General features: G+C 43.8%; 1 protein-coding gene across 11 annotated transcripts in view; it reads left to right on the forward strand.

The window, feature by feature from the left end:
* Window positions 1–27,883, forward strand: part of FARS2 (phenylalanyl-tRNA synthetase 2, mitochondrial) — a 514,316-nt gene that overhangs the window by 365,495 nt on the left and 120,938 nt on the right. Inside the window, exons 7-8 of one of the 11 annotated variants that reach the window (XR_002521280.2) lie at window positions 4,867–5,964; window positions 13,821–15,213. The exons of 7 other annotated variants lie outside the window; for them this stretch is intronic. Coding sequence is in view for 3 of the 4 variants with exons in the window: in XM_021936587.2 (XP_021792279.1) it covers window positions 13,821–13,875 (55 nt within the window). In the remaining variant the exon portion in view is untranslated. Of the gene's footprint in view, window position 1; window positions 3,004–4,866; window positions 12,978–13,820; window positions 15,214–27,883 lie in introns of those variants that run through there. 3 more of the 11 variants (XM_021936587.2, XM_021936589.2, XM_021936590.2) reach the window with 3 other exon arrangements.

Raw genomic sequence — 27,883 nt, forward strand, 5'->3', positions numbered from 1 at the left:
GTACAAGTTGAGTATCCCTTATCCAAAAAATACTTGGGGCCAGAAGTGTTTCAGAGTTTGGATCTTCTCAGATGTTGGAATATTTGCCTATATGTAATGAGATATCTTGGGGATGGGACCCAGGTCTAAACACAAAGTTTCTTTCATATATACCTTATACATGTATCCTGAAAAGTAATTTTATACAATATTTTTAATAATTTTGTGCATGAAATAAAGTTTATGTATATTGAATAATCAGAAAGCTTCAGATTTTGGAGCAGTTTGGATTTTGGATCTTCAGATTAGAGATGCTCAACCTACAGAAAACTCTGGAATCAGGGATTTGGAATTCATTCTTAATTTTTGAGCTCACAGCCTCTTGCTTTCTGATATGGCTGTAGCTTCACCCTTGCCAGCGTCAAAAGTGAGATGAGTGACCTTTTCGCTTGGAGATTTTCAGAACCTACAAGGTTATAGAGAGATGCTAAAAACCTAGGAAGCTGAGAGAAATTTCTGTTGTGCTGGATGTGGGCGTAGATGTTGCTTGAGGAGGGGGTAAACATTGAATTTGTTTGATAATTTGGTAGTGTTCAAGGGGAATGCTGAATGGGCATGCTAACTGGAGAGATTGCAGTGGGAGTGGGGTAGTGTCAGGGTCCTGTGGACCCAGGGACAGATCAGGCAGGCAGACACCCCATGAAAAACAAAGTCACTGAAAAAACATGAATATTTTTCTAAAAAACATAGAGTATTAGAAATACTCTTTGAATGCAGGTATACACACACAACCCCATACTGACTGCTAAAAGGTGAACTTTTTCAGTTCCTTCTGAAGGAGACAGTACTGTTGATTAGAAGTTTAAAAAATTCCTCATTGGCACTGATCTTACAATATCTTAAATACATATTGTACAGATATTTAAAGACTTTTTTTTGGAGCTATGCCAAAGGGCATGGCTGCCAAGGGCATGTGACCCTCTTAATAAGGGGCTTGGTGATTGGAGTAAGGTTCCTATGGCAGATGTTACTAATTATCTCTCAATATCCAACTCCCCCCGTCCTTCCGCCTGGTACCATTTTTGTAATAACAAAAACCTGATTTTTTAGCTCAGCAATTTTGCACCCAACTAGAAGTCTATACTTCTAAATTTGACCAATGATTTGTAAGTAGACATGTCTAGTGGTATTTCCAGAAGTTTCTTTAAAAGTTGAACTGAGGGTATTCTTTTTTCTTCCTGCTACTTCATTGTGAATGTGATAGCTAGTATTCTGGCAGCCATTTTGGGCCATGGTGCGGCCTTGGCAATGGAGACTGTATGGAGTGGAGCAACAACATAGAAGAAATAGCTTGGGGCTTGAATCTGTGTCACTTCAGCCCTGGACGTTTAGCTGAGAGAGAAATACCTTGTTTAGGCCACTTGTTTTTTAGATCTCATTATTGACAGCCAAAGCGAAACCTAGCTATTATAGTACTGGAAAATATACCTGAGAAAAAGGACACATTATTTAGTAATGATGGCTTACTGTGCAGTGATCCTCAATAAGTATCTAGGGCAAGGGTTGACCAGATTGTGAATATTTTTGACTTTGTGGGTCATAAGATTTCTCTCATAACTACTCAAGTCTGCAACTGCAAAAGCAGTCACAGATAAAATATGAACAAACGAGCCTAGTTGTGTTCCAATGAAGCTTTGACTACAATATCAGACAGTGGAGTGTGAATTTGGCCCATGGGCTATAGGTTGCTAACCCTTGATTTGGGGGAGGGGGATACTTGAAGTTTAAGACTCTGACTCTCAAATTCCAAAACCCTCTACTAGGAGATCATCCTTCCTTGAGCACCCTTCCCCCCCCCCCATCTCCCCACCGAGTCCCTGACTACTTAGGTGGTACAAAGTGAATGGTCTCCTGACTTTGAACTTTGACCTCAAGATTTATTTTATTCTCTAAACACATAAATGAAATATAGCCAGATAGTGCAAAAGAGCTTCGACCCTTTCTTTGCCTAATATCAAAGCATGCTTACGTGTGAGATGTGATAGGACTGAGTGAAAGACAAAGTCATTGAACACATTGCATGTTATTTTCTGAACAAAAACAGATCCTGAGATGTCTCAGGGAGACATAAACTGCCGAAGAAGAGCCTAATTTCGTATTAGACAAATGGAGAAATTTTTTCTTGATTACAAATAACAGCTTGTGCCCTGAAGGAGGATAGATGTTCAGGTTAGAAAAAAATGGCATTTTGTTCCAGCCAGTCGTTTAGAACCTTCTCCCAGAGGATCTTTTCCACTTAATCTATGGGCCACTTAATGTGCAGAAGAGTTCTTGTAGTTCTAAAATTTAATGTAACAAAAAATAGAATGGTGATTACCTGTAGGGAAGGGAACCAGGTTGCCATGGCCTTTGACTTCTTTGGAATATTGTACTATACGATGCACTGACTAAATGGGTAACGTGAGAAGGCAGTCATGTATGTCAGCATATGAACTTGATATCCCCTCCAACACATTTGTAATAGGAATACATTGATCATCTTCAGTCTCCAAGTTCGTGCACCTTAAGGAATTATGGTGTTGTTTTTTGTTTTATTCTGTAACACCAGTTGCTCAGAATATTTCTTAGCGAAATGGGGTACAAGGAAGAGTGAAGAGTAGCCCAGGGGAACTTAGCCATTGCCTTTAGCTGCCAACACTTCATTTGGAGATGCCAGCTGATTATTTATGAACTGTGGAGATGGACTGTAAAATTAAGTAGACCTTAACAGGTCAGATTTGGTCTGAGTTTAAGACAGACCTTTTTGAGAGTTAGAATTGGGAAGTAAAATTTTTTTTCACTACTATCCCCCTCCTTTGACTGCAAGGAGGGATTTGGTGGTGAAAAATGCCCCAGGCACCTGCAGCAAGGGCAGGCTTGAAAAGGTGGATTCACTGATGCCCCAACCCGATTCTGCTCATAGACTCACTCCTTGTTCCTGGGGCTGCAGCTGGCCTGCCACTTCCTGCTTACAGTAAAAAAAAAGGGGCTTCCTGAGTCTGTGCACTGTCAGTCAGAGCAGGGATGCTAGAAGTGAGCTCCCTCAACCCCAGGTCACTAAAGGGGCCTCTCAGTTCTCTTCATCCCTACTTGAACTTCCTCATGGTTCTATTCCCTTTGGTGATCGATCACTTGCCTTTTTTTATAATTTGGCTTAAGTGAGTAGACTAGAACACTTGTGACTATATCTGACAGAATTCTCAAGAGGGTCTTCACCATGAGAGACACCTTCTCGGTGTGGCTGGCCTGGCTTCCCTGTGTGCATGAGTCATGCATGTTGACCTGGTCCAAGCTCTTCTTTCTGCAGTACTGGAGCAGCATTCGATGAGGCAGTTCAAGTGCATTCTCCTTCCAGTCTCCCTCTCTTCGTTCTTGTTTCCATGTGTTCATTCATTTTCACTTTGTCAAATTACACCCAATAAAAATGCCAATGCATAAAAATTTGAAAATAGGAAAGATGAGATTCACCCATCATCTCAACACCCTAACACACCAACTCTTACACTTTTACATTTTCCCAATCCTGACTGTTTTCCATATGTGTGCATCAGATGAGTTTTCAACCCTTACATAAAGAAGTTAGTATATGCTTTGCATTGTCATCCCTTGGTCTTGGGGAAGGTTTTTTTAACCTCATACTACTACTATTTTGGACCCAGTAACTCTTTGTCCTGTGTGTTATAAGATGTTTAGCAGAACCCCTGTCCTCTACTCACTAGATACCAGTAACAGCCTTCCTACGGTGCACGCACACATACACACACACACACACACACACAAACACAAACACACACGACAGTCAAAAATGTCTCCATTGCCCCCTTGATAGGCAAAATTGCCCCCAGTTTGAGAACCACTGGGATTTTCTTTAATGGAGAATGTCTTATGCTTCGTATAAAAAAAAGTTTCATAAAATTGTGCTTCATTTTATGTTACAAGCAGTGGGGAGAAGGGATAGAACACATCACAGGAGGAGGTGTTCTAGTAGGAGCTGTAGTGGTCCCAAGGAACAGAGAGACCCACTTGTTCAAAGCTAGGACAAGCTGGACAAATTAACCAGGCTTTGGAAAGAGCAGGAACTGAGGCAGATGAAAGGTCTGACCTTCACTCCTTCCGTGGTGTCACTACTTCCCTATTCCGTTCCATTTTCTCACACTCATTCTGTCTCTCCCCACTTTCCCACTGTGTCATTTCTGCTCTTTTTTGTCTTATACAGAGTTCAGAATACCCCACCAGGGCCCTGAGCCCACATGACCTTCACTGTCCAGCAATCAGCACCAACTCCAAGTCCCTTGCCTTATTCTGATGGTCACAACAAAGGGACCTGATTAGCCCAACTCAACTTTTCCTGCCAGATCAGAGGCAGCTGGTAGATGGGCTCCACTTGAGTCAGATGCCTGCCCAGGGTCTAGTTAGCCACGTGGGTCAGGTAAACAGGCCTCCGGCCTTCTCCTACCTGTCAGTAGGTTTACTGTTGTTACACATCCTTCTTTATTTTCTCTTTCACCTGAACTACATAGCTTCTGATTTAGGCACTACCACTTCTAGACTTCCTTAAACTTCATGCAAAGAGACATGCCATAAATAAATTTGCCAAGTGATTCTTGAGTTCCTGTGCTATGGAAAACATTGGGCTAATTGCCATGTGGTCATAAGGGTAGGGAGGCAAGATTCTGAGGTTTTTGTTTGCTTGTTTTTGTTTGTTTTTTGAGACAGGACTTTGCTCTGTTGGCCAGGCTGGAGTGCAACTCCCAGGCTCAAGTGATCCTCCTACCTCAGTTTCCCAAGTAGCTAGGACTACAGGCGTGGGCCACCATACTTGGCTAATTTTTTTTTTTTTTTTTGTAGAGATGGAGGTCTTGCTCACAACTCTAGTTAATGTGTGTAAACTACCTGTCATAGAAACTCAGCTTCCGTAAACTGTTGCCAGGATAGACCCACTTATGGTGAGTCCCTTAGGACAAAGGGGATTTATTTGAGGATACACCTGAATCAAAACTGGAAAGCTCTTCAGAACTGAGGGAAGGTCTAAGGGCCAGAGACCCTCAGCCTCTGGGTGCTTCTGGCTCTGTTTCTGTCCTTCCTTCTGCTGGCCAGTCTGTATCTTCTACTTCCCCACCATACACACATTAACATCTCTGCTCTTTCTACATTACCTGCAGTCTTTTCTAGCCAATCTGCTTCATTATCCAGCGCAAATTCTGGAATGAAATAGCCTGACTGACTGAGCTAAACACCATCACGCCTTTCGGGCAGATCCCCTTGCATCAGGCTGCCTCCTGAGGTGCTGGGCCATCTGCACGTGGACTACCATTGGGTTAAGAATCCATTGTCAATCTCATTAGGGGCCACTTATGAAACAGCCCAACCTTACTCACCAGAGCAGGAAGCCATTGGCAGAGCAATTTCAACCTAGAGGGCTCATCAGATTTTTTACACCGCCTTCCTCTTTCCCCCATCCGCCACCAGTCAGCTCCATGTGTAGAACTCTGTGTAACTGCACCTCATTGTTGGCTCATTCTTAGCTTTTATTCTCTATTTGCATTTAAACTTTTCTAGGCTATTCCACATGATGGAAACTCCTTAGAGGCCTGTGGCATAGTAGCTGCTATGGTTTGAATGTTTGTGTTCCTCCAAAATTCATGTCGAAAAGTAATCTCTATTGTGGTAGTATTAAGAGGCAAGGCCTTTGGGAAATCATTAAGTCATGAGAGCTCTGCCCTCATGAATGGGGTTCGTGCCCTCATGGAAGAGGCTTCAGAGAGCTGCCTGCTCCTTCCATCTCTTCCACCATGGGGAGGACACAGTGTTCGTCTCTTTTGTCCTTTGTCCCTCCGCCATGTGAGGACAAATAAGAGGAGCCATCTATGAAGTGGAGAGAGACAGCCTTCACCAGACACCAAATCTGTTGGCACCTTGATCTTGGACTTCCCAGCCTCTAGAACGGTAAGAAATGCATTTCTATTGTGTATTAATTACTCAGTCTAAGCTGTTTTGTATAGTGGCAGGAACAGATTAAGACAATAGCTCATTTTCATCTTCCTGCAATGTTTATATCAGTGGAGGGAGACTTACTACATAATGCTTGGTGGATGGTTAACTAGTCCTTCTTCCTTCCTTAGAGGAACTGTTATTAAATGACTGGAAATAGTTTATGACATGAGAAGTAGAGTCAATGTAGTTTAGTGGAAGGGCTCAGAATTTAGAATTGGAAGGCATGGGTGAGTCCTGATTTTTTACATCTTAGATGTGTGATGTTGAGACTTTCTGAGCCTTAGTTTCCTCATCTACCACCAGGAGTAATATCATCCATAAATGGTAGTTATGAAAACTAGATGACACTATATATGTGAAATGCTTTGAAAATTACAGAGAGTTCCAAAACACGAGTTAGCTGGTAGAGTAAAAAACCAGTAAGTGTCATAGTCAATCTAACTTGTACTTTAAAATGAAGAATAACCTCCTCAGTACAACTAGGAGCCTTGGACTTGGCAGCCAAATGCATATAACTGGGAAGTTGTGATAATGAAGGGAAACAGAATGAGACTTTGCATAAAGCTGTCATTCAGAAACGATGCATGTTATTCCTGCAATTTAAGGAGGAAATTTTTAATTAAAAAAATACTTTGTAGGCCGGGCATGGTGGCTCATGCATGTAATCTCAGCACTTTTGGAGGCCGAGGCAGGTGAATCACAAGGTCATAAGTTCGAGACCAGCCTGACCAATGCAGTGAAACCAATGCAGTGAAACCCCGTCTCAGTGAAAAATACAAAAATTAGCTGGACGTGGTGGCGTGTACCTGTAATCCCAACTACTCAGGAGGCTGAGGCAGGACAATTGCTTGAAGCCAGGAGGTGAAGGTTGCAGTGAGCCGAGATCACACCACTGCACTCCAGCCTGGGTGACAGAGCGAGACCGTGTCTCAAAAAAAAAAAAGACTTTGTAAAGTGACATCGATGCTGGTCAGCAGAGTTATATAGCCAGTCTTGGTGTTCTCTGGGTCCTGTGTTGGGAAAATGCTGTGGACAGTGGCAGATGAGATGACATTTCTGGTTTGCAAATCACATCCTGGTCTTATTCCTCTGGACAGAGCCAAATAAGTGCAGTTATCTGAACTTAAAGATAGGCCAGCACTGAAGAGCCAATGACAGCTAATCTTGAGAGAGGCGTGGGTGCAGGGAGCTTGTCAGAAGTTATGTCCCCTTGAAACTGACAGCATGCAGTACCAAGGAGATGGCCAGATGCTGCCAGGCCTCTTTAAAACTCTCCTGGCTGCTCCCTTTTCTTTCCCATTTTTATTGTAATGCTGGTGATGTGGGTATAAGAACTTTTGTTGTCGTGGTTCAGACAGCCGAGAAAGCAATTCTCAAGAACTATTTTTAGCCTGGATATCTGCTTTCCCCTTCTTCCTTTCTCTTTCCTCCTTCCCCAAGCTTTCTTTTAATAGCTTAGGATGGGTGCATCTCATTCCCATCACATAGCAGCCCTGTTTGACGCCAGCATTAGACGAATTAAATCACAGTTAGTTCAGTCCCCAAACACCTTGCTCCTCCTTGTTGCCCTGCACATCACCATTTGCCTGAAGATTCTTCGGGATTCCCTTCAGTGCTGTCCTGGCAGGGACCCAGGAGTAGCGTCTCTGCAGAGAGAAGGGCAGAGGCAGAGAGACCGCTCAGCAGTGGCTAGGCAGGGAGCAAAGCCAGGCGCTGAAGGAGCTGTGTCTTCAGTGATCTGCGGTAATGCGCACCTTTATGAAATCCTTTGTAACTTTCACTTAGCGGTTTTCAGCGAGTCTCTGGCTATTGTCTTCCCTTGGCATCCCGGGTACCTTTTTGTAGTGTGGTGATGGGACGCTGTCTTTCCAAGATGAGGGATGAGAGCAACTCACATCCTTTGATGTTCCCTGTCCCACCCCCTTATGATTAGATTCAAGCAAGTTAAATGCACACCGAGAGCAACCTGTGACATGATATAAGTTACAGAATTGCTGGCAGAAACAGCGTAGGGTGGGGCACCCCCCCGCCATTTTAGGCAGTTATGAGTGAGACTCTGAATTGTTCGAGATCTTTAAACTTGTTGCCTCCGTTCACAACATCACTTCCTTCTGGCTACCACCCAAATTCGATGTCCGGAGCCAGCATGGGAGTCTGCCCCTCATCCCCGCCCAACTCACTGTCCATCCACCTGTGTCAGTCTTGGAGTTCTTCTCATCCCACACATGGCTCAGCCTTGAATGCACCGTAGCTCCCACAGTTAATGATATTGTCTTGAAAATGAAGAGATTTGTGAATTTGGATACATCCTGGCCCCTTCAGAGGGACCATTATCTTAATTGTAGATCCTGAGGCTACGTCTCTAAAGACAAGCCTGTGATTTGTGAGACAGTCTCGAGGATATGCGGGTGATACCTGTTGGAGTCACGCTTCACCAGTTCACATTTCTGAGCAGCGCAGACGGGTCTGGCAGACTTGGGCCACACGTTGCTGGTCTTCTCCAGAGCAAGAAACAAGCTGGGCTCCAGGATAACACAAGCAGGGCCACGACTGACATGGGGGTGCAGGCTGAGGCAGCTCCCATGTCTCTTGTGCTAATTCTTTTCTTTAATTTGCTCATAACTGAGGCTCAAGTAGCAGCCAGGAGGGTGAACCAAAGAAGGCAAGGGGCCAGCACAGACAGGGATGCATGGTCAGCTCCTAGGGGAGGGACTGATGACGTGCACAGATGTCTGCCAGTGGTCCTAATGGCACCCGAGATCCTGGGTGTCTGTCTTAGGAGGGATGTTTGGTAGAGAGACAAGTGGCCAGTGGACACTGCACATGTGTGGCGGGGCAGACAAGTGGTCACAGAGAAATAAGGCTTAGGGGGACAGCAATCCAGTCACTGGCAGAGTGGAGTCCTAGGTAAGGCACAATTATAGAGGCATGGGGAGATCACTCCCTGGGCTGTGGGACCCTGCTGTTACAGCAGGATCATCAGCAAGGCTGCCTGCCTGCCCTGATGGTGAGCCACTGGCCAGGCTCCAGATGGTCTCTCCTGAGAGGTAGGACTGGGCTTGGAATCACAACAAGGCTGAATCTCAGATGCGCAGGTGGTGGGGATAGTTAAGTTAGAAACATCCAGGCATCGAGCAGGTCTTTACAGGGGCTTCAGCTGGTTTTTTGTTTTGTTTAATAGCGTACAGCTTCATAGTAATCTACATATTCATGTATAGTGTAGAGCCAGGGAAGGTGTTACCATGATTGGAATTTAATTGGGTGTCTAGTAAGAAAAAAGCAAGGCAGAATGTTCCATGACATTCACAGGAAGAAGATAACGCCCGAAGGAAGCCTAGTACAAATAAGGGAATCCCTGCTTTCTAGTGGGAACTACCTCAAGGAAAAGGCACTAACCAGACACTTAGGAAATGAGTTCTCAAACTCAGACATCCCCAGCCTGCGGGTCCAGATGAGGGTACGTAATAATGTTCATACTCAGATATCCCAAGTGCATCGCCACCTACCTGGTGTCATGGACCCCAGTATCCCGCAGAGCCCCCCAAAAGTGTTTCTGTAGGTCTCAGGGGGTGTCCACAGTAAGCTAACTTCCACTGGAGATGACAGTGACTCCCACTGGGCCCCCAGGGGACACCACCGTTGAGGCTTTGGGGCCATGATGGTGTCCAATTGTATTTCAGAGCTTTGCCTTTCCCCACTGCCCGCTTGTCACCTGGGACTTAAGCAGCTCAGCTTTGAGCCCCACCTTTCTACCACCTTTGCAAAGCCCCTCTCCCAAATCCTCCTTAGGCTTTCCTCTCCAGGTAAACCCATGCAAATAAAGGTTTGGAGATTTCACCTCAGACCTGATTAGATCTCAGTTTTGACTAAATTCTTTTACGTGGGAGCACAGTTCAGAAATGAGGACGAAATCAACAGAATTCCAGTTGCCTAGTAATCTTTTGTGAGCATCGCTAGAGTCATGCATCATTGAACGACGGGGATGCATCCTGAGAAATCTATCATTAGCTTTTGTTATGCAAGTATTATAGAGTGTACTTAAGCAAACCTAGAAGGTGCAGCCTACTGCACACATAGGCTGTATGGGGTACGGTGTAGCCTGTTGCTTCAAGGCTACAAACCTGCACAGCATGTTACTGTATTGAATACCGTAGGCAGTTGTAACACAATGTTAAGTATATGTGTATCTGAACATATCTAAAGATACTTTATACAAGTGGCAGCATAGTAGGTTTGTTCACACTACATCACCACAAATGCACGAGTAATGTGTTGCTCTGTGACTTTACATGGACTATAATGTCACTAGGTGAGAGGTAGCTTTCAGCTCCACTAGAATCTTATGGGACCATCATTATATATGCAGTCTTTCTTTGACTGAAATGCCATTGTGCAGTGCATGACTATATTTTATAAGATGAGCCTAATTTGCGTTATACTTCTCGGGAATGAAGGCATACCCTACAGTAGGTTTTGGATTCTGTGTTTGACAGATGTGGCTGCTTTTCTTTGCTTTCACTTCCCCCTAAAGGAAATAACAGTAGTAAGATGAAGAAAGAAGAAACAAGTAGTGAAAATTAAGCAGGTGAAGTATTTATATAAGGCATGACAGCTGTGGTCTAGACATTTATACAGAATGTTACTAGAGTAATTGCTTATGTCATAATTCATTAAATATGCTAATTTCTCCTAGCAGATTGCCTGTCCAGCAATGCACGTGGCATACAATTTTTGAAATTCTGCATTGATGATGGAATAAGCATTTCTAACCCATTTCTCTGTTATAGCAATTGCCACATTGCATGGTGTTTATATGTCTTTTCATCGTTGCACTAAGTTACTATGAAGTACTGGGTCTTTAGCTTTCCACTACATTTGGGATATACAGCAGAATAAGTACTCAATACATATTTTTGATGAATTAATGATAAAGAGAAAGAAATCCCACCAACAGCATATGTTGTATTATTTTTTCTCCAGATGTAACTGACCTAACTTGCTCCACAGGCCACAACTTAACCTCAGTTGGCAGTGTTTTCCAGCTAGGTGACCAGAACTCTTTACTGTCCATGATGATGATTTCTTTAAAAGGGAGAAACTGACTGGGGTGGAGAACACTCCTTAGAAACAGAAGTTGGGTGTACAGTAAGTTGGGTTCTTAGTAAATTGCTGATATAAAAATAATTTGGTTCTGGCCAAATATTCAGATAGGGAAAAGGGAAAAAAAGAAAAGTGCTTTTAACAAGGTTAATCAAATCCTATAGAAAATATAGTTTAAAACTCTTTAGCTTCCAGGAGCAGAAAACGGTAGGAAGTGTGTAAATTAGTCACGGTTACCTGGGAAACCCTTTCTGATAGGAAGCACGGAGATCACAGGGTCGGAGAGAAATTCAGGGAGTCAAATTGTAACATGTTTGTGTGTAAGTCTGCTCGTTTGTTTGCCACAGATGAGGAGCAGGGAACATTTCTGAAGGAAGGTAACATCAAAGGAAGTAAAATGCTTGTCTGTACAGGGAAAGCAGAGAAACTTCAGGTCTCTTGAAGGTGTAATTTCCAAACCACTGTGAACCTCTGGCCCGGGCTCTCAGAACCCCTTTGTAGAAGCAGCTTCTTCCCCCACATGCATGGTCAGTAAGGGAGCCTCCATGTTGGCAGAGCGAGACTCCATGCTTTGGCCCCGTGGACAGATCTGAAGATGGGCACCCAGCAAAGCTGGGCAGGCGAGGCCTCTTCTCTGTAATGTTTGGACAGAAAACCAAAGGCCGCTTGGGTTACTCCTCCAGCAGCTGAAGCTGTGAGTACCTAGGAACCATGGCCACGTTTCCCATCAAGGGGAGAATGTGGTGAACAGAGATGAGAGATGGAGGGAAAGTGCTGGTGTGCCTGAGTCCCTGGTTCGCTGGTGTCCTGGCGCCCAGCCGCATGCTGCCCTTCCCACAGCTTGGTTATCCAGCCCTTCCTCCGATTCCCTAAGCCAGTGGTAGTTCCCCTATTGTTTAAGCTGGTTTCATGTGCATTGCCATCACTTGAGATCAAATGAGTTCTAAAACACGTGCAATTGCAGACTTCAGGCACTAGAAGAGGACAAGAAGGAAGAGGTAAGAGGTTGAAGTGATCAACTTCTTTGTGAGAGAACTCTGGAGCACCACAGGGTTGAGGCTGAGATGACCATTTCAGTATGAACCAAAAAGGGTTCTTTTCCTTATAGCTAGAACAGCTGAAAATCAACACGATGTCAGGTTGTAACACATCTGTTCCTGGGAACATGGGATGACCCATGAATGCGTTAAACACTCACCATGGGTGAGACACTCTGCCATCTGTGATATTTATGGTCTGAGACATAAAAGTAACTTTTAAAAAATGAGTGCTTGTCCTCAAGGAGCTCACAGTCTGATAGGAGGTATCGCATAGATATATGTGATTCATTGTGAAAAAATATCTTGAATTAGAAACGTGTCACCATGATTTCAAACAGGGGTAGCACCTTACTTTGCTTTATATACTCAAGAAATGTTTGCAGATTGTGGTTCAGCTGAATCTTGAAAAACAAAAATAGGAATTTGATATGGAAGGGGCCTAGAAATTTCAGGTAGAATTTATATGTCTGTCTTTGTACATGTTGCCCACGTATAAAGACAGAAATGTGAGAGTGATTTAGTGTGAGCAGCATAATAGGGAGGATGGGAGAGTTGGGAAAACGAGGCTGGAGAGATGAGGGGCTAGATCCTAAAGCCTGTATTCCCTTATACAAATATGGGCTTTCCTGGTAGAAAATGTGGAGAGTCATTAAATAATTCTATGTGCAGTTTTTAAATGATTACCTATCTTAACTATGTTGGCCAAGGGTAAGGTTGGTGGTTGGAAAACAGGTCAAGCAAACTTTTAATAAATAGTCTGAGTGAAAGGAAATGAGAGTCTGGGCTGAGTCAGTGCCAGGGGCCTGGTGGAGAGAAGCTGACAATTAAAAAAAAAAAAGACAGGAGCTCAAATCTATGGGAAAGGGGGCAGTTCAAAGGAGAGATCGTGGGGATGAAGAAATCACGTAACTCCCGGAGTCCTGACCTGTGTGGCCGAGAGGTTGGTGGTTGGAATGGAGATGAGGATTAAGTAGTGGCAGCAGTGCTTTGGTGGAGAAGATGATTAGTGACTTTTGGACTTCCTGAGTTTGAGGCAGGACACAGGGGAATGTTACTGTAAGAGCTCAGCAGAGAGAGGCCAGTATTGGAATGTGTAGTATTCTTGACCACGAGAGCTCCAGACATGACCTAAATGCCCGGTGAATGTCTAGAACAGGTGAAGAGCAAGGTGAGGAAAGGACCCGAGGGAACACCAAGGTTTAAAGGATGGTGGAGAGAGTGAGTGAGGAACTAAGAAGGAGGACCCAGGAGGAAGAAGTCAAAGAGCAGAGACTGGGAATGAAAGCCTTTGGAAGGTAGCGTCTCTTGCAGGAGCGAGACTGTAGTGTCGTCAGAAAACGCGCAGACCACATGGATTTGACGATGAGTAGTCTTCTAGTAGTCAGTTCAGTGGTAGAAAAATACTTTGGATGATCATGTTTCTTTAAATATCCCCCCTGTTGTGCCTTTACTTATATTTATTCCACAAATGTTCATAACTAGAGAATACTTGATTTAATGGATTTATGCAAAGGGTTGGTGTCTCATGGAGCAAGCAAAACGTCCTGACTCTGGAAACAGACCCGCCTCTTCATAGTTATGTGTCTGGTAATAGACATTTGGAATAATACTGCAGGGAAGTTTCACGTTGCTGTCATTTACCCATTCTGATTTTTCATCCTCGTATAGCTCACTTGAAGGATGGGATAAGATGGCTGAAAGCTCTCCTGTCAGCCCTGTCTGAGAAGGGAGAATGACACAGGCGTGATGATTGGCTATCAGAGTTCCCGAGCATTGGGGTGGCCCACTTAAGACAAGCCTCATTCAATTCACTTCATCAAGTAAAGCCAATGTGTCTAACTTAAGAAAGGATATAGCACGCACATTAAGACCTGAAAATATGAATGGATTCTGAGCGATGCTTTGATCAGCATTTCTTAATATGGCACATGGGGGAGAAAACTTCTTGAAGTTGCATTTACTTCCCTTCAGTTTTGTTTGGCCGGGAAATCTGTTCACCTGCTGCAAAGAATTGCCTCCTCCGAAGGAGAAAGCCAGTCCTCGGGAAGCAAAGTGCAATACAATGCAAAGTATGCACAATTTGAAATTAGACCTGACCTCCACTCACCTCGCAAACTAAAAACAGCCTCCCCAAAATAAGAGAAAGAAAGCTGGGAAAGGAAGGTGTGAGGAACATATTGCTGGGAAAACAGATAAGAGTTGATTATATTTAGAATTTTTTTTCAAACCAGATTGAATCAATGAATACCTATGCATTGAATGTCTTAGTTTTGGGATTCCTACTGCAGGAGAATCTATTTAAATACGAATCCCAAATAAATTTATATCATGTCTGATACAGGAATAAATCTGGCAATATTAAACAGATCAAATTATCAAGATGACTAGTCTGAATGGAAGCTATTCTTAGCATGGTTTAAGTAAAGGAGATCAATATAGATATTCAAGATGAAAAAATCCTAATAGTTAATAGAAAACCAAAATTCAAGGTCCCTGTAACCTTCAGAGCAGAGCTGTTTCAAGTGCTTCTCAAGAAACAAATGTCTCTTAGAGAGTGTAGCCAGGGCCATCTAAGGCAGGGTGTGCTCCTGCATCCTGTCTGTGTAGAATCCTTCTTCCGTGGCTGGGATTGTCTAAGATCTTGGATACCACTCTGCCCTACAGCCAGCTTCACTCAGCCAGTGGCTGGACCAAGTGGAGGTCGGCAATTGAACCCTATAACATGTGGCCTGATTTATGCATTTTACATATTATAATTACACTGTTTAACTATTTTAAATAATATTTGTACTTAAGTTTCATGCTTCTTGCAATAAAAGGAAAATTTTTTTCCTTCTAGCTCAAGCTATAATGTAAAAATGTCAAGGCAGTTATTATACTCATAATTGCAAATTTGTTTAATTAAAATTACATTCAACTGTTCTGACACATTTTTTAGCAACTGTGAAAAATAGCTATTATGATCTGTTGGTATGCTTCCTTGAGTGGCTAATAATTTTGTTAGATGATGATTTAGTTCTTTTTCATCAGTCAATATGAAAATTAAAGTTAGATAAAACTAGCCATAATTTCAAACTTTGTATTTGTTTATCAGTTGGGCTTTTGAATTACGTTTTAAAAATCACTTTTTCACCCTATGCCCCAATAAAAATACAGAAACTGTATCTGTTAAAATATCCCATAGGTGTATTCTGTGGAAAAACAGATCCAAAAAATTCATACCAGACGACAGGAGGAGAATCTCTTCACAGGCAGGACTTGCTCTGCCCGTGTTTCACCTCTGAATCCCGGGTCTCAGATTCAAGATGTGCTACAAATCTATTTTCAGTTGTTCTCCATTCAGCTGCTGACACTCTAGAAGGGCCATTCCAAACTTTTTCTGGTGATGTGGGAAGGGTGTTCTTTTTCCTTTTTTTTAAATGAGGTGAAATTCACATGACATAAAGTTTCAAGCCATTTTCAAGAGGGCAATTCAGTGGTACTTAATGTAATGACCACCACTATGTAGTTACAAAATATTTCCATTACCCAGAAGAAGCTGCATACCCATTTAGCCCGCCCTCCGCCCTTCCTTCCTTCCCTTCTTCCCTTCCCTTCCCCCTTCCTCCTTCCTCCTTCCTCCTTCCTTCTCCCTCCCTCCCTCCTTCCTTCCTTCCTTTATTCCTTGCTTCCTTCCTTCCTTCCTTCCTTTATTCCTTCCTTCCTTCCTTTATTCCTTGCTTCCTTCCTTCCTTGCTTCCTTCCTTTCTTCCTTCCTTCCTTCCTTCTTCCCCTTTCTTACTTTCTCTTTCTTACCATCCTAATGGTTGTGAAGCAGTGTCTCATCGTGATTTCAATTTGCATTTCCCTGATGACTAAATGATGTTGAACATCTTTTAATGTGCTTTTTGGCCATTTATGTACTCCTTTGGAAAAACATCTATTTAAGTCATTTGCCCACTTTTCAGTTGAGTTCTCTTTTTTTTGTTCAGCTGTAAGAGTTCTTTATATATTCTGAACACTAGACCTTTATCACTGTAAACTTTTCATTGCCTCCTAACCTCTCGAAGGTGAAGAATTCTTTCCTTCCGTCCGTCCTTCCTTCCCTCCTCCATTTTTTCCTTCCTTCCGTTTTTTCCTCTTTTTTCTTTCCTTTCTTTGCTTCTTACATACGGAAAGTATTGGATTTTGTTATTAGAAGTAGTGGGTTTTTATTTTAGAAAAGAAAGCTGTAAGGAGTAAAATTTAAATTCCCCATCATTCTACCACCCAGAGAGTTGGTTTTGTTTTAGAGACAAGATCTCGCTATGTTGCCCAGGCTGGACTTGAACTCCTAAGCTTAAGGGATTCTCCAGTTTCAATCTCCTGAGTCACAAGGACTACAGGTACATGCCACCATGCCTGGCTTTGTGTGTGTGTGTGTGTGTGTGTGTGTGTGTGTGTGTGAGTGTGAGACAGAGTCTCACTCTGTCACCCAGGCTGGAGTGCAGTGGTGCAATCTCAGCTCACTGCAACCTCCGCCTCCTGGGTTCAAGTGATTCTCATGCCTCAGCCTCCCAAGTAGCCTGGATTACAGACATGCGCCACCACACCCAGCTAATTTTTGTATTTTTAGTAGAGTTGGGGTTTCACCATGTTGGCCAGGCTGGTCTTGAACCCAGGTGATGCGCCTGCCTCAGCCTCCCAAAGTGCTGGGATTACAGGCGTGAGCCACTGTGCCTGGCACCAGGCTTACCAGAGATAATTTTTATATCCTTTTTCTAGTGTTTTTAAAAATGTGTAGGATAAACTTGCATACATATATACTAAGAAAATTCTGCCATTGTCATATACTATTTTAACATTTTAACCCTTTTTTACATGGCAAAATTATAGTTATTTGCATCGATTTATTAGAGCATTTGTTATGACTGGTGAAACAAAATATTTTCCTATATTTGTTAATCATTTATATTCCTCTCTTAATTGTTCAACTCTTTTTTTGTCCACTTTTTCTGTTGGCATTTAATAAATAGTAAAAATCTCATATAAATGATTAGCTAATTATATACCCAAAATACTAATCCATTTTATCTCATATTTGTTACAAATTTTTCAAGTTGTTATCTGCCTTTTCTTATCCTTCATCATATGTGGGGCATAAAGTTATTTTATATTTTTTGTTTTGTAATATCCAACTTTTTTTCATTAATTTTTGTCCATTGCTTTTACGTGTAAAAAGTTCTTATCCATCAAAAGATTATATAAATATTTACTTACATTTTCTCTTAAGTTGTTTATTATTAAACATTTTTTTCTAGTTCCATCTGGAATTGTAATTATGGTGTTGTGAGATGAGAAGATCAAACTTTTATTTTTCTAAATGGTTAACCAGCTTTCCTGATACCATTTATAGGATAGATAATTTACAATAAGTGAATCTTTTACAAAAGATACAAAACCAATTATTTTGCTCAATTTTTTTATTTTTATTTTTGAGACAAGGTCTTGCTCTGTCACCCAGGCTGGAAGGCAGTGATATGATCACAGTTCACTGCAGCCTCGACCTTCTGGGCTCAAGCAAGCCTCCTGTCTCAACCTCCTGAATAGCTGGGACCACAGGTGTGTACCACCATGCCTAGCTAATTTTTCTTTTTTGTTTTTTTTTTGTAGAAATGAGGTCTTGCTGTGTTGCCCAGGCTTGAGAGCCCAGGCTGGTCTCGATCTCCTGGGCTCAAGCTATTCTCCCACCTTCACCTCCCAAAGGCATGAGCCACAATGCCAGGCCTTGCTCAATTTTTAAAATAGTACTTTAGGTACCAGTTATGAAGCAATTCATTATGATGGTTCTGGATTTTACTTGTGCTCCTAGTCTCTATACCAATGAAGTTATAGTCCTATACTCTCTTATTTCTTAATGTGACCAGAGTAGCCCATGTGGCAGTCCCCCAGTCCCTTTTTTGGAGGCCACAGTGTAGCCATAAGTAACTGGAATGCAAAGCCTCTGTGTGGCTTTCGACCCAGCTAAATCATTCCACAGTCAGATTGATCCATTTCCTGAGCTTTCGTTATGATTTCTGGAGTTCAGTTTCCTGCAGTCGCTATACAATGTAGTTTTTGTCATATTCTCTCTTGTTTCTTAATGTGTCCTGGAAGGAATGGAATTTGAAGCCTTTGTAGAGTAGTGGCTACAGCATTGGCTTTAGGCCACTCTGAGTGCGAGTCCTGGCTTTGTCACTTGTTGACCGTGGAACCATTTGAGCAAGTTACTCACCTCTCTAAGCCTCAATTTCTTATCTTTGGGTTTAACAGTGAACCTACCTTAGAAGGTTATTTTGCAGTGCCTGGTGCATAACAAGTGTCCAGTAAATGTTAACTACTATTGTTGATGGTGCTGGTTACATCCTAATGGTGAGTTTCCTCTGGGAAAAACTAATTGTAATTAAGTACAAGCATTAAATACAAACAAAGAACAGCCAAGCTTTTAATGAGCAAACTTTGTGTTTTATGTTTACTGTAGTTAAGCCCATACTCAAAATAAGCACCCAGTTGCTGATGATGATTTACTCCAAACAATAAAATTACTTTCTTAAGGTCTAATTGTTTTCGACAGAAAGAAGAGGAAAAAAAGAATAAAGCAGGTTGAGGATGTCACAAGCTGGGAATAAAAGTTTGGTGGGTTTTTAAGATGTGAAAAAGAAATTTTTTTAACACCTTAAGGAAAAAAGTTGCAATATACTTTTGTTTCTTTTTTTATGCACAGTAAGTGTTATAGGATGTAGGTAACACATGTGCTGGTGGGGAAGTAAGGTAGAGGAAATGGGAAGGACGCCCCATGCAGAAAATGGCAGAATGGGAACATGCACCCAGCCCCTCTGTGTGCAGGGCGGCGTCGGAGGAGACGTGCAGCCTGGCCAGGCCTCATGTCTTTGTTGCCCCAGGTTTTGATTCAGGCCCGAAGCCCACCCCATGGAGTCTACACGGCAAAGGGAGCCTGCAGAAGGCGTGTGGCGCTTTGTATTTGCATTTGGAATTCAGTGAGCTGCTGATTTGATGCTGGAAGAGAATATCCAGCAGTCACTGTCAGTGTTCACGAAATAAGATATATCAGCCATATTTCTAGGACATGACACTGTTTTGTATTATCTGTTGGTATTTTAAAAAAATGTTATGGTAGAAAAAATTTCCAAAACACATAAGCTATAGACATCTGTTTTAAAATAGCATTGCTATACTCATTCACAAAAAGCAGTTGTGTTTCTGGTGGGGGTAGCGCTTTAAAGAAGTGTAATAGGGTTTGTTGTTTGCTTTATCAGTATTTTTCTTTGGAGATATCTAATGAGCATCCCCAAGTGTAAAGTCCTAAATGAAATTATAATATTGGTTATTGCTAACAAAATGGGCAACACTTACAAGGAAGACTAAAAGGAAGAGTCACTGTGAAGGGCCCTCCATGTGATAGCAGGGTTGAGAAAATGTGGTTACAGGACCTGAGCTTCTGCAGCGAAGGCCTGACAGTGTACAGTCACTGTCTGGGGTGTCCACCCAGCTCCCAGTGATTCCCTCTTTGCTAATAACTGCTCCTCCCTCCCAATCCAGAGCCATGGGCCCTGGCAGCCATTTTATGCAGTGAGGCATCCTTTTACCCTCGAGTCTCAGCTGATTGGACCCGGACAGATGCTTGACCCATGAAGGAATTTACAATTGGCGATGATAGAGGTAGTCTTTCATTCCACAGCCACTTTCCACATTGTCTGTTTGCCTTGAGCAGCAGCAAGGCCAAGAATGGCAGTCTGCAGAGAGCAGAAGCAAGCTTCCCTTCAGAGAGAAGCAGAGTAGGGAGGCAAGAGAGTCCAGAGGGCATTCGAGTCCCCATTTCTGTGCCTCGCCTTCGTCTGCTAGCTTCTGAAACAAGTTCCCCGCCTGATCAAGCCACCAGGAGTAGCTTCCCACTGCTTGCCCCCAGGAGTCCAGCAGAGGCACCCTGGGAGCACAGAGGTGTCCTGTTTGTGTCCCCTGAGAGCCTCTTCATTAGCCTAAGTGTCCACCTCGATCAATGAGTTGCTCTCCCTAACCCACTACATTAACAGAAGCAGCTGGTGCAGCAAAGAGGCCTCAGGTAGTGAGCACAGTGCGCCCCAGGGCCTCACAGGGAGAAAAGCCACTGCAGGCTCCAGATGACGAGAAGTCCATAGAACATTCCGGGAAGAAGCAAAGCTCTTTGTTTTCCATAAACACTCTCAGTTAAAGGGAGACTTAGGCAAGTGCATAGGAAGAGACCAAGATTCGGAGCTGAATAGACGCACACGGTTCTGCCAGCCTCAGTGGCGTGCGACGCTCCTGCCAGCGTGGCAGACTTGCAGAGAAGAGAGCCCAGAGCTGCCGGGGGCATTCCAGTTGCCAAGTCAGACGAGGCTCTCCAACCGTTCCTGGTGAGGAGGCCTTAGGTACCAAGAGCTTCATCCTCCACATATCACATCTAGGTAGTTGTATCTGATGGCATCTGGATTAGCTAGGTAAAAATAAAAGCAAATCTTTCTTGAGGACAAGGATCACAGGCTCTAGCACCATGCCAAGGCTTTTGCACGCCTGGCGTCCCTACACCTTCACCACACCCATGACGTGTGCAGTGTTCCTGGCTGCCTTTTATTTATGAGGCCACAGGTAAGCAGCTCGCCCAGGGAGCCACAGCCTATAAGTGACAGAGACAGCATCGCCCTCAGCAGTCAAAATCCAGGACCATATTCTTACCAAATTTCTATATTGCTTCCAGCACGTTGATTTAATCACTTGTGAGCCTCTTTTTTCTTTTCATAAAAATCCAACTTGAAGTCTTCTGTATGAATTTGCTAGGGCTGCATAATAAACACCACAGACTGACTTAAACAGCAGACGTTTATTTCCTTACAGTCCTGGAGGCTGGAAGTCCAAGTCAAGGTATGGGCAGGTTAATTTCTCCTGAGGCCTCTCTCGTTGGCTGGTAGATGGCGTCTTCTCCCTGTATACTCACGTGATCCCTGCTCTGTATGTGTCTGTGTCCTCCACCTCTCATCAGGACACCAGTCAGATTGGATTAGGCCACCCTAATGACCTCTGATCTCTTTAGAGACCCTATCTGTCTCCCAATACAGCCACATTCAAGGTACTGGCAGTTAGGACTGCAACATATGAATTTTGGGAGGACCCGTAACAGATGTCTCCAGGGATTTTTATGGATAACCATAAATTTCAGTCCATCGGATGTCCATGGTGGTTGGAGAGCCCTGTCGGAAGAGTGACTTCTGCCGGGGGATGGTGTACCTTATACTGCAAGATGGTGCTGTCCAGTCCTTCTCTGATCCTATATTCTAATATAGTACTTTAAAGCAATGATATGCTTGGCTCTGCTAAGTTACAATGAAAAGAGCTACTACAGGTACTGGAGGCTTGCATAGAGAATATGCAAGCTGTTAGGGGAGACTTAAAACCATCCCGGGCCAGGCGCGGTGGCTCACGCCTGTAATCCCAACAATTTGGGAGGCCAAGGCGGGCGGATCACCTGAAGTCAGGAGTTTGAGACCATCCTGGCCACCATGGTGAAACCCCATCTCTACTAAAAATACAAAAATTAGCCAGGTGTGGTGGCACGTGCCTGTAGTCCCAGCTACTTGGGAGGCTGAGGCAGGAGAATCACTTGAACCCAGGAGGCAGGGGCTGCAGTGAGCCAAGATCGTGTCACTGCATTCCAGCCTGGGTGACAGAGCGAGACTGTCTCAAAAAACAAAAACAAAAAACAAAAACCATCCCAGTCTTCTCAGAGCAGGCCTCACTGAAACCTGAGGACTCTCAGGAGAGGGTGCCTTGCTAGCATTCCAGGAAGCCTATTCCCATACCCCCTGCTCTGGCTCAACCAGTATGGAGTCTGGGCACTTGGTGGGGCCTCCCTCAGTTGAGCCTTCTGCTCCTGACGACTGTTTGTGCCATGTCCAGTTTCCTCGCAAGAAAGAATCTAATCGGTCCATACAGTCACCACCAGGATAGGGGCCTCCACTGGGCAGAGCTCAGGCCACTCACAGCTGAATGCCTGGCACCCAGCCCCGGTGATGAGGTCCAAGCACAGACTTATACAGGGGCCTTGGAGGTGGCAGGCACTCTAAGGCTGCTCATAACATCACTCATAACTGACTGGCAACTCGTATAGCCTGTCAACTACAAGATAAAATCTCTGTCTTAAAGATACTTTAAGTACAGTGACATTGATTGATGTAGTAGAAAGAGATCTGTGTTCTAACCCCAGCTCCTCTCTCATCTGGACAAGTTACTTAGCCTCTATGAGCCACTGATGTAATAACTGTACCTTAAAAGCAGTATTATAAGTCTAAGAGTTGAAGTGCTTAAACGTACATCCACATATTTCACAGCAAGGTATTGGATTTTTCATTTTGACGTGTTTCTTCAGCCTTTCGGTGGCCAGCATATTCCCAGTGCCAGTGCCCAGTCCCTCTGCCTTTGCATTTCAAGTCCCATCATGGGAGTTACCATTTAACCAGAAGCCATGTTGTTCTCAGTGATTATTTGAAATTTGCATATGAAATGTTACCAGGTTTACACCCTGTACTTAAAAGAACTCCTAAAGGTAGGTACTCATCTGGGAATCCTGACAGATATCTTCAGAATGCCTTTGGGGATTTTCAACAATGAGAAGTAGATTTCTCTTGCTTCAGTAGAGGGGTGTGTTTCTCAGGGGGCCCTTTGCATAAATGCCCTGTGGGAAGCGCTGGTGCTTGGGAAAGGCCATATTCTGTTGTAAACTGGGGAATCAGACCTACCTTCCTCCCTTCTTCTATCCACATTTGTTCTTTATTTCCAAATGAGTCAGCTAAGAACGGTGCCCAGCAGGCCCTTCGAGTGTAAGCCTTTGAGAAGGTGTTGTATTGTACTTACAGCACTTCCCTGATGACCAGTGGCTGCTTACCACTGAAGATGGGGTCAGTGCCTCTGGGCTGGGGTCCCTGTTGCTGCCCATCACGTCCTGGGCATCGGCTGGAACCCCGAGGTCTTTAAAGAGTGACCTGCTTTATTCCGCTCACTTCAGAGCATTAGTGCCCCAAGTGGGTCCCCTGCTTTTCCTCACTGGTCTCTTTAGTAAATTCTCAGCTCATCTGGTGGGTTTTGGAATAATGTTTTTTTAACATCGGGATCCATTTTGGGCATATCTGTTCCATTATTGCGCTGAGCTTGTAAAAGTTGTATTCCCAAAATAATGTTTAACTTTTGGGGGAGTGTGTGTCTTTCAAGTCCCTTTTTCCTTTAATCATTTGAGGGAACTTTTGTCAGGTGTGTGTGTGTATGTGTGTACCTGAGAAAACATGCACACACACGCCTGCATGCACACGTGTAGACACATGCTTGCACATGCCATTGAGTGCCCATTCTGTATGAGGTACCGTATTATGTGCTGGTACTGTGGGAGGACCAAGGCTCAGAGCATCTGACTTACAGGTCTAAGGTCTCACGGCCATTAAGCAGTCATGGCAGGATTAAAGGGGATGCAGCAGATCTGAATTGGCTTCATATCATGGCAAACCACCAAGCTAAATCTGCAAATTGGCTACTCGCACCCCTGGCTTCCCCCGAGTTGGAGCATCTGAATGTTACTCCTTCTAGGTCAGTATAACAGACTGGAGGCCTGGCTTGCTCACATAGTTACTGAGGAAGAAAAAGAAACATTTTATCTGATGAATGTGAGCTGCCTCTAAATTATCAGGCCCAGAGAGGCATGGGAATGAGGCAGCGGCCACCTCCCACTGCCCCCATGAGTTAATTAATCATCTCTTGAAGCTGCCTGCTATATGGCCTCTAGGCCGACTTGTCACAAGTAGCCGTAAATTAACCTAACAATACTGCACACCAGACACCTGACCCATACCACATAGTTCAACTGCGTATAGCCAATCACTAATCAATGCTATTTCTGTAAACCAATGAGAATTCCTGACAAATACCTTTCTGACACCCCACTCCTTGTCCCTTTTCTTGGCTTTTAAATCCTACTTGTAATAAAGGTCAAATGGAACTCATATCCAAGGTTACTTGGGTCTGAGTCTTTTAAGAAGATCTTCTTATCTTGGCCCTAATAAACTCCCCTCTTATTGATTTTGCCTCAGTTTCTCCCTTTAGGTTGACATGGCTATGCTAATGGCAAAGGTTTTCTTAAAAAGCTCCCCCATGCCCTGCTCCCAGTACAAGCTGGAGAGGAGGCCAGCTTGTCATCCTGTGGACAAGAGGACCACTGTGAGAAGAGCCAACAGTTGTTCTGCAACATTGTCTTTATTTTCAAAATACCTTTCACTTCCCTGGGTGTGCTTCTTGCTCACTGTGGTATGCCATTACCGGGCCACTGAGAGGCGAGGGCACCAACTCATCCAGTTCACCAGGCATTTCCCGTGAACCTCTCCACTCTCTACACTGCGCTGTCCGTTTCACATGTCCACAGTTCTTTTTGTTGTTGTTTTTTTTGTTTTTGTTGTGTGTGTGTGTGTGTGTTTTTTTTGAGACATAGTCTTACTCTTTCACCCAGGCTGGAGTGCAGTGGCGTGATCTTGGCTCACTGCAACCTCCACCTCCTGGGTTCAAGTGATTCTCCTGCCTCAGCCTCCCATGTAGCTGGGATTACAGGCGCCCGCCACCATGCCCAGCTAATTTTTGTATTTTTAGTAGAGACAGGGTTTTGCCATGTTGGCCAGGCTGGTCTCAAACCCCTGACCTCAGGTGATCTGCCTGCCTCGCCTTCACAAAGTGCTGGATTACAGGCGTGAGCCATTGTGCCCAGCCTCACATGTCCACAGTTCTAAGGAAAGCACCTAGGCTGCGTTCACTGGATGCCAAAGGCAGGTAAAACTCAGGATTGACGTCAGCCCTTTGAGCTAATATAGAAGATGTTTGCATACCCCAAATGGTTATCAGTAAGTTACCATACATACCAAGAGCAGGATATGAAAGATAACCATGTATCAAAGATCTCATACACAGAGGCTTCTGGGCAAACACCTCTAAGATGCTTCTCAAGGCCACTTCTTTAGAAAAGCTTTCATGTTGCCCCTGTCCTCCAAGGTCGTTGTCCTTGGTGGTCACCGTACCTACATGTAGGCCCATCGGAAAGCTGCTGTTTGACACTTACTGACTTTGTGTCCCTCTCACTAGACTGTTAACTCCTTGAGGGTAGGAAATCTGTTGATGTTATCCTTGGTATTTACCATACTGATTGCACGATTAGAATGTTCACTGAATGAATAAGATCTCCTTAGCCAAGGACTCACACTGATACTACATGGGTGCATACATACATATATGTATGTATTTGTGTGTGTCTGCATGTTGTGTGTGTATGTCTATGTATGTATGTATTATAACACATGCATACGTGTATATGTATATGCATACATAATACATATTTTAAACTCGTGTAGTTTATCATTTTGGGAGGAATAGGTTTATTCCTCTAGAGCGCTATAAATGTAGAATGATAGACTTAAGCTTGAGCTACATTGATCCAGGACAATCCATGGGAAGTGCTCTTCTGAGCACTGTAAGTCCCCGATAGGACTTTTTTGTTAAGTTTCTTATCTATTGTTTAAGCTATCTGATTGCTTGGATTAAGGACTAATGATACCTTATGCCAAGGTAAAAATGTTACTAAAAAAATAAATTGTAATTTTAAAACCTTTTGGAATGTCTTGAGTTATTCTTTCTCCATCTAAAGCAGTCATTGAGACTTGACATCAGAGCATGCCCTATCTTCCCCCTTGCATATGGAATCTAACCCAGCATCTCAGGAAGAAGAATGGAAGATGATTTTTTTAAATGTCAAAAAAAAAAAAATTGAACTTCCTCCTGTGCTTCTCACCTCAGCTTCTGTTGCAGACCTTAGATGCCTGCTTTCCAGTATTCGAAAAGAGAATGATGTATACAGCCGTAAACAACTTAAAAGAAGGACATACTTGAAATGTCTTGTGTGGTGTAGTTGCTCGTTATTTTGAGTTCAGTCCATTCTTAGGGCAGGCACAGAAAGACGGGACCTGTAAGGAAACTCGCTGGATTCGTCAAACCTCCACAGACCATTTGATGTCTTCCAAGAGCCCACTGGATCCTGATACCCCAGCCCCCTGCAGCCTTGATGAAGCGTGTTCACGCTGGCTGTGGTTGGGTCTGGCCCTGCAATGCAGGACATCTGGACATGAACACAGCCTCTTCCCAGAGAGATGAGCTTGAAGAGAACAGCATTGTGGGTTCAGAGCATGAGCTTCAGGAAAAAGCTTGATTAGTAATTTATTTTAAAGAAATATTTACTTAAGATTACTTAAAGAAAGAAATAGCTTCATTCTAAAAAAAAGTCTCCTGTCTCCCTTAGGATCTATCTTCACACACACACATTTTCTTTGAGGAGGAGGAGGGAGCAAATGTACCTGGGGGAGACAAAGAAGTGAAATAATAACCCACCTTTGATCAAAACTCCTTGTTATAGTGTTCCCTGTGAAAATGATTTCTAATCAATGAGCGCTGCCACAGCACGCTGAGGAGTCATTACCTTACACGTGTTTCACTCTGAGCTGTGATTAGAAACAAGATGTGGGCTCAGAAGGGCAGACGACGAATATAAGGAGGAAAAGCCTCAAATAGGAGCCAAAATGTGCAGCTGTGAGATATTGAATAAGCACGGAGGCCTGCTCCAGGGAATGATGTCGACATTCATTCATTCACTCGGTAAACATTTCCTCACTGTGTTGGGCATCGGTGATGGTATTAGCAGTCATGTTAAGGTAACGTATCACATGTTACCCTTATATAAAAAGATAGGGCAACTGGCTGGCTCTCACTGAAGCATGAGGTACTCTGTACTGGAGTACTCTGTACCGGAGGTGGATTTGGGTTGCTAAGACGACACCTTCTGACCAGACTTCCCAGTGGTTTGGAGCCAATTTCCAAGCATAAACTGGTTGGTCCACAGTCTACCAGCCTGAGCATTCATTGTACCTGGGCTTCATGAGACACTAGGGCCTGGAAAAGGGAAAGAAAGACTTGGAATAATTCTACGTAGAAGAAAAACTCAAGGAGGGGCTAGGGTCACGTGTGTGGCAGGCTTGCCGAGAAGGCGAAGGCCACTTGGTCTCTGTAGAGAAGCTAGAAGAGGCCTTTGGCCTGACAGTGCTTGCTGGGACATTTACTGTACCCGTGAGAAAGAGTTTCCAAACTCTGACGAATGTTGGATGCAGGTGTAATGAACACGCTTGCCCACTGAGAAACAGACGTGCTCATTGCGAAGGCCCTGCGCTTGTGGGGGTGTCTTCATTTGCCATTAAGATAGCAGATACTGCCACAGCACCATCACCACCCAGCCATAGCAGAGCCACCCTGGGCAGGTTCCTTCCCTTCTTGGAGAGGTGCCAATCATGTTTGTTGTTTCTTTTTTCTTTTGTTTTTTTTTCTTTTTTTGAGACAGGGTCTCACTCTGTTACCCAGGCTGGGTGGTGCAGTCACAGCTCACTGCAGCTCAAGCTCCCTGGGCTCAAGTCATCCTCCCATGTCAGCCTCCCAAGCAGCCGAGACTATAGGTGTGCACCACCACGCCTGGCTAATTTTTTTTTCTTTTGCGTTTTGTAGTGATGGGGTTTCACCATGTTGCTCAGACTGGTCTTGAACTCCTGAGCTCAAGCAGTCTGCCCACCTTGACCTCCCAAAGTGCTGGGATTACAAGAGTGAGCCACCGTGCCTGGCCTGTTGTTTCCTTTTAACCC

The sequence above is a fragment of the Papio anubis genome, chromosome 6, assembly GCF_008728515.1.
Source record: "Papio anubis isolate 15944 chromosome 6, Panubis1.0, whole genome shotgun sequence".
NCBI classification, from domain to species: Eukaryota; Metazoa; Chordata; class Mammalia; order Primates; family Cercopithecidae; genus Papio; species Papio anubis.